At 39.6% G+C, this 7,562-nt stretch overlaps 1 protein-coding gene across 1 annotated transcript; it reads right to left on the bottom strand.

Annotated features, from left to right (window-relative positions):
* Positions 1–295: 295 nt before the first annotated feature.
* On the bottom strand, positions 296–3,986 carry atp5f1b (ATP synthase F1 subunit beta). The gene is made up of 10 exons (XM_027170061.2): positions 3,828–3,986; positions 3,027–3,200; positions 2,263–2,437; positions 2,054–2,175; positions 1,724–1,908; positions 1,468–1,626; positions 1,269–1,391; positions 971–1,183; positions 640–841; positions 296–549 (listed from the first exon to the last, which is right to left on the bottom strand). Exons 1-10 carry the CDS (start codon positions 3,931–3,933, stop codon positions 452–454), a joined length of 1,557 nt encoding a protein of 518 aa, XP_027025862.1. The 5' UTR covers positions 3,934–3,986; the 3' UTR covers positions 296–451.
* Between the last annotated feature and the right edge of the window lie 3,576 nt (positions 3,987–7,562).

Raw genomic sequence — 7,562 nt, 5'->3', positions numbered from 1 at the left:
TGTCTTGATCACGACCATCACATCACCCTAGACCCATGTAATTTTATTTTATGTAATTCATCTTTTCCACACTTGATTTCATTGTTATAAAAATTGAGACAAATTATGTTCCAACGATTTTAACCTTGTGTTAACAGCCACACGTTCATTAGATCCAGTGAATTATTAAATCAGATTCTAAGTCAATGTGCTGCATTAGCATGATCAGTGCATTTCTACCTGGAACAATTACAGTAGGCCCAGTGACCAAGCTTTTAGCTTAATGCCCATATCTGAGACAAAAGAAACTGCACAATTCACGGCAAGACAGATTTATTTCCATCTTTGTTATTGGAAACATTAAATATAACTTCAGAATGACTGACAAACAGTTACAATTGTTGAATGTTGCTTTACAAACCAAGTGCTCCTCTCATTCCATTGCAGTTTTTTAAATCTTGTTCAAACACTTTTATGAATGTTCCTCAGCCAGTTTCTCTGCCTTCTGGACAACCTCCTCAATGGGACCCACCATGTAGAATGCCTGCTCAGGCAATGCATCATACTCTCCTGTTTAAGATAAAACGAGCTTCAGTAAGATTGAACTATAAACCCGTTACCTATAGAAACAAAACTGAATTAATGGAGGAAATTTCAGACCTGCAAGAATGCTCTTGAATCCTTTGATGGTGTCCTTCAGAGGCACCAACTTGCCCATGTGTCCAGTGAAGACCTCAGCCACCTGGAAGGGCTGGGACAGGAACCTCTGGATCTTACGAGCACGAGCTACAGTCAGTTTATCCTCTTCAGACAACTCATCCATACCCAGGATAGCAATAATATCCTGCAGAGACTTGTAGTCCTGCAAAGACATGCATAATCATTAATGCAAAACCAACAATATTAGGGTTAAAAAAAAAAAAATCCATCAGAAATTCACTGTAAACACCAGGCATTCAAACTGCCTTGAGTTCCATTACATGCTACATACCTGAAGGATCTTCTGTACACCACGGGCCACATCGTAGTGCTCAGCTCCCACAATGTTGGGGTCCATGATACGGGAGGTAGAATCCAGAGGGTCCACAGCAGGGTAGATACCCAGCTCAGCAATGGCACGGGACAGCACAGTGGTGGCATCCAAGTGGGCAAAGGTGGTGGCAGGGGCAGGGTCAGTCAAGTCATCAGCAGGCACATAGATGGCCTGAAAAACATCAAGAATTCAAACCCAATCAAAATAGTACTCAAAACCAGTCAATAAACAGTTGCCATTAAAAGCAGGTACAAACCTGTACAGATGTGATTGAGCCTTTCTTTGTGGTGGTGATTCTTTCCTGCATGGTACCCATGTCAGTAGCCAGAGTTGGCTGATAACCCACAGCAGAGGGGATACGACCCAGCAAGGCAGACACCTGAAGGAGGACAAGGTGTGAAATTTGCCTGCCAAAGTCACACTTTATGAAGAGTCAGATATCGGTCAATAATTACCTCTGATCCAGCCTGGGTGAAACGGAAGATGTTGTCGATGAAAAGCAGCACATCCTGTCCCTCTTGATCACGGAAATATTCAGCAACAGTAAGACCAGTCAGAGCCACACGGGCACGAGCACCTGGGGGCTCATTCATCTGTCCATACACTAGCGCGACCTGAAGACAGAAAACATGTTAATGTCTAGCCAGCTAATTCAACGCATCAGAAAAAGAGACACTTAATCTAGACAAAAATGCAATAAACTTGAATTACCTTAGAGGTGGTGTCCTTCAGGTTAATGACACCAGACTCAATCATCTCGTGGTACAGATCATTTCCTTCACGGGTCCTCTCACCCACACCAGCAAACACAGAATAACCACCATGGGCTTTAGCCACGTTGTTGATCAGCTCCATAATTAACACAGTCTTTCCTACACCAGCACCACCAAACAGACCTACAGAAATATTGTAGAGAGAAGAAAAAAAAAATCAAGTCAATTCATCAATTTACAAAGGCCAATTTACACAATCCCAACTTAAAAAGAGAATCAACAGTTCAAATATGGCATAATGGCTTTCTGCCAAAAGTCTAAAACGTACCAATCTTTCCACCCTTGGCATAAGGGGCCAGAAGGTCGACCACCTTGATCCCTGTTACCAGAATCTCCTGTTCCACACTCATGTCTGTAAACTCTGGGGCCTCAGCATGGATGGGAGCAGTCCTAAAGACAAAAAAACACTTTACTTTCAAGAATTAAATCTGTGGGACAAAACTACCATGTTACACAACGATACACATTTGGTCTTACGTTTTTGTGGTGATTGGTCCTCGCTCATCGATAGGCTCGCCAATGACGTTCATGATCCTGCCAAGCGTCTCGGGTCCCACAGGGATTCTGATGGGGGCACCAGTATCCAAAACCTTCTGGCCACGCACCAGACCCTCAGTACCGTCCATAGCAATAGTGCGAACAGTGCTCTCCCCTTTTGGACACAGACAAAAAATAAATAAATAAAAATTATACTCTACCAAATCCCTAATTCTATATTCTATATGTAGAATCTGTAAAAAGAAAATACTTACTCACAGAAGTAAACTAATGCTTTGTTGATATTTTACCAGACAGACAACCTAATTGATATGAAGAATTCTAACTAACGTAAACAGCGACCAGGATCTTGCCCATCTTTTGGTAGGGCTTAACAACAACTCCGGGCTCACCTGCGGGTTCAGACGGTTTTAACTACACACCTACTGTACTAGATTTGCTTTAAGGTGAACAGAATGTCGGCTATCAACACTCCCGGTGAATAACAGCAAAGTATCTAAAACTTCTAACTCAAATAACCACATAACAGAAAATGTTAAATAAACAAAGAGATACAAACCATTCATCTTGGGTTGTACAGATTTACATGTCACTTCTTTAAGAACATAAGATTCTTCTTTAGATGATGTATTTGCTTAAAGTATTTAGTGCATCTGGTCACTGGTGTGAATCCTGCATCACTGTCCATCAAGCCACCCTAATATAAGGCACTGTACAAGTAAAAGCTGTTTCAGAGCATTTACCCAGATGCTGAGCCACCTCCAAGACGAGCCGACTGTCACGACCGGCGACCTCCAAGGCGTTCAGGATCGGCGGGAGTTCTTCGTCGAACTGGACGTCCACGACGGCACCGATGACCGCCACGATGCGACCGCTGGCGACGGCGGCAGCAGCAGCGGGAGCAACATAATCCCTGCCTGTAAAGAATGGGGGGGGGGGGGCAAACACACAGTGAGACGATGGGGGGAAAAACATTCACGAAGACGCAAAGGAAACGTTTCATTTTCTTAAAACTTCTGATGCTGCTTTAATGCTGCATGTCGGCGGCTCGAGGTCAAAACATTAGCTACAATAGCTAGCTGTCGGTGCCGGTCACAACACACAGGTTAGCTAGATAAAAACAAATAAAAAGCGCTGTGTTACACCACATTAACGTCAAGTAAATAAGTATGAAGCCGTAAGTTTTACAAACAACGTTAATATACACAGCGTTACTTAGCTAACTGCTACGTTAGCACCTTGTTAGCTTACCGGCTAATCTGACTTAGCATCCGTGTCACTTCGTGTTGCCGTGACACATAAAGGTCATTACGGTTTTAAAGCGATCACCGTTAACGCTACTTTCCGGCATGTTTCGTACTGAGCAGAAGCGTCATTCTTAACCAGTTAATTCGTGCACACAGCTGATATTAAACAGCTCTAGTGTGAAACATCTGCACTAACAGTTTGAGGCCTGAGCATGCGGCCCTCGTTCAGGACGCGTCATTCATTTAAGTGCAAAACCTCGTAAAGCAACACAGAAGACTAATGAGTGTGTATCTTACGAGTATACAGTGCCGCTGGAGCTCCGGTAAAAGCCTTCAGGGGGGTAACCCCGGGCCTGAGAGCCTGCAAAGCCCCCGTACAGCAGCGTCCAACAGCTCCCAACATCCTCAAAATGGCTGAAGGTGGAACAGGGCAGGCGGCTTGTTACGGTTTATATACAGCCAGGGCGTGTCCAGAGTGCGCATGCGCCGAGCATGGCGGCGTCTACAATGCGCATGCGTGCCTTTCTGAAGGACAGCTTCATAGACAGGAGTCAATGGGGAAACTTGTATTCTTGGTGTCTATTTTAATCTTAGTGCTCTTGACTTCTTTGTGGTTTCGTGTACAATAGTTCTACCAGATCATTTAAATCACTTTTAAACTGAATGACCTATTTTGCACATAGAATAAAAAAGAAGCATCACCTTATTAATACCATGTTGATTAATTCCCTTGAACAGAAAATGTCCTAGTGTTCCTGGGTTAGACCTTGATCCACTGCAACCCTGACCACGATAACTGAAGCAGGTTACTGAAGATGAATGATACATCATGCATCAAGCTTAGATATAATAATACACAATGTATAATAATCTTAGATACTAGATATAACAATACAACATTTACTGATAATTAATAAAGGAACCTGGACAATAACATGATATTTTCAGTATGCGTTTTAGAAACTGGTAGGTGGTCAGACCATGTTGGGTTTTTCTACATGGTTTATAATAATAACCTTTGAAATGTGACAAAAAAAATTTATAAAGAACATGGCACTAATGTAAGTGGACACAGGACAAATCCTAGACATACAGATATATAACCTTGTATATGTTGCGTGCTAGGAAGTAAAAAATAACACTAATAAAATGTTATGACATGTCCACTATTTGTAATGTTTTTAGCTGTTTCTCTTCTGACATTTTATTTCTTTTCATATGTTCTTAAGGTGTCAGAATATATAACTATGAGATGGGTTATATGCCTGGTGACTGAACTATTTAAACCCATATAACTAAATGTTTTGTAATATTGTACCAGTAATAGTTCTTTAACTACCAGAATAGTTACTTGTGAATTAAATGGAATCTTTAGAGAACATGTACTCTAATTAAATAAATATGTTTATCAATACTAATAAATACAGAATAAAACTGTGTACAATCCATAACTAAGGAGTACATGTTTTACATTTTCCTGTTTACTCTAAATGTGTTCAAGAGCATCTGTTTGGTGTCCAACATTTCTTTATTTAGTTTTTCCAATGAAGAATAATGCGACTAGCCAAAAAAAAAAAAAAAACCACCAGGAGCAGATGTTATTATTATTATTACTATTATTATTAATACTACATTTAACTTCTGCTCATAAAATTACCACTTCCCACCAGCAGAGGGCTTGGTCTGCCAAACATTTCCGGGTCATGTCCTGATTCCTAAGCATAGATATCTATACATCTATGATTCCTAAGTACATAACATAGATATATACATGAATATCTATGAGTACATAAACACACCAAGAACATTATAAAGACTTTTTCAGCACTGCAGTTTTTTTAAAGCTCTGAGCCTTGATATCTTATTGATTAGAGTTGGCGAGATTAAGCTTAATAAAACATTTTAACTTTCTAACCAACCGTGTTGAAAAATGGTTCTGTCCTCGAGTGTCCACTAGAGGGCGCTAGTGGTCAAAGATGTCGACCTACATAGCATGTAAAACTTTTTAGATGGCTGATGGTATTAGCTGTACAAATTGTGTTGCTTTAATAGGTCTTTCAAGTTTATCCCTATCCCAGTTACATTCTCCGATTTTCAATTAAATGGTTTAAATAATATTTATAATAATTCTAAATGCATTTATGTTTAAAAGCACTAAAACATGTCACAGTTGTGCATCCTGTTTTCCTTCTCCAATTGTTGGTGCGCATGTCTGATACTCCACTCAGAGCTTTCAAGAAAATGATTTCGTCTGTCATTGAAAATGTGCTTGCTTTACCTAGGCATCGTCCTTCAACGAGGCCAGATCATTCAAGATGAGGCTTTGCATTGAGGCTATAAAATGTAAATGTAAATGAGAGTAACTACATTCCACAACGTTTGTTTTTTATACGTCATTATAACAATTTAATCCAGAGCAATATGCATTCATGTCATTTGTACAAGTGAGCAGTTGAGGTTTAAGGGTCTTACTCAAAGTTCCAGCAGTGGCAAATTGGTCTTTTTTGAATCGACATGCGTATGTCAACATCTGAACCAACACTTTCTAGTGGGACATTAATAACAACTGCATAAAAACCATGGATTATGCAAGTGGTACAGTTCACACTGTATGGCCCATACACATACTGTATAAGTAAGGCAATATTATGCATGTCTCAATTATTATATTTTGTACATACAGCAACATCAAATCAAATCAAATTTTATTTGTCACATACACATACATACAGGGTACGATATGCAGTGAAATGCTTTATGCAACTGTCTGGTATAAGAATAAAAAAGATATATAAAAAGTATAAAAAATATAGATGAAGAAATAATGTATATACATATACATAAATGTGTATGGTATTTGAAGATTGTCCTTAAAGTGTCCAGGTGCAGTATGGTGTGTAAATAGTGTAACATAACTTTTGCATGCTTTTTTGCATGTAATAATTATAAAGAAAACTCTATTGTAGATCACACAAGCTCACAACCAAGTCCATATGCAAAATTTAGCAGCATCCAGCACAAATAAATTACTGGATCAATTTAAAGAAATCCATTTATCGCTTCATAACACTCCTTACTTTACATTATACTTTCCTTATCAATGTCTAAGAGCATTGTCCAAAACCCTACAGTAGAACAGTGTTATACCTTTCTTATAATAATTACAGTAGTTATACAGAGTAATGGTTTTAATTAGGAGATGGACCTCTGTTTGCCAGTCCTGATGTGTTTTCAGACATTAGAGACTGATTTGCTCTGCTTTGAGGCTGCTGCAACTGAGCTGTAATGCACAGATGGTGCTGCTGCTGTGACCCTGTTCAAACATGATTGTAGCAGTAACGACATTAACTGCAGTGTTTGGATGTTTGCCCTGGATGCACTGGCACCTGCATGATAAGACAGCATTTAGCATTTTGTGTAATAAAAGTTTAGTTCTACTGATAACCACCTTATCGCTCATGTCTTTTGAAATACACTGTGTTTATTTTAGATGCATTTATTCCCTAGTTGGGTTTACTAAAGTGCTAGTGCAGAATCTATCATACGTGTGTAAAGATGATTTATATTTAGTAGATTTTCCATCCATAAATAAGCATAGACTACTGCTACCTGAGATCCCTTATTAGAGCAGATGAAGGATTAAGACAGGAGGGTTTTTCCTGATCTCTACAGAAGCACTGTAATTCCTGTACAATGTCTTACAACCCAGTTTGCATATTACTTATATAACTCAACATATCCATTTATTTAATACTGATTATATTCTCTGGTGGACCAAACACAGGATCCAGGAACCAGGGAATAAAATGGGAGGGTTGTATCAGGAAGGGCATCAGACATAAATCCTGTGCCAAAACTCAAATATGCATGCCGACCCCGAAAGGTTTGCAGCCGAAGGACAATGCTGTATTTGAGTCTTATGAGTATTCTTAGCCTGTGACCTGGTGAGCTCGTCTTATGAGTATTCTGTAAGTCACTGTGGAGAAGGCCACCAGCCAAATGCCATAAATAAGTTCAACACAAGACTACGAG

Source organism: Tachysurus fulvidraco, chromosome 2 (assembly GCF_022655615.1).
Source record: "Tachysurus fulvidraco isolate hzauxx_2018 chromosome 2, HZAU_PFXX_2.0, whole genome shotgun sequence".
NCBI lineage: Eukaryota > Metazoa > Chordata > Actinopteri > Siluriformes > Bagridae > Tachysurus > Tachysurus fulvidraco.
The sequence above is the reverse complement of the archived record's forward strand: the minus strand, read 5'-3'. Positions and strand labels throughout refer to the sequence as shown.

Coding starts and splice junctions, on each gene's coding strand:
- atp5f1b (XM_027170061.2), bottom strand. CDS start 3,933: ATGTTGGGAGCTGTTGGACGCTGCTGTACGGGGGCTTTGCAGGCTCTC. Junction 1,909..2,053: donor TGCCAAGGGTGGAAAGATTG/GTACGTTTTAGA, acceptor ATATTTCTGTAG/GTCTGTTTGGTGGTGCTGGT. Junction 1,184..1,268: donor GCTCAATCACATCTGTACAG/GTTTGTACCTGC, acceptor GATGTTTTTCAG/GCCATCTATGTGCCTGCTGA.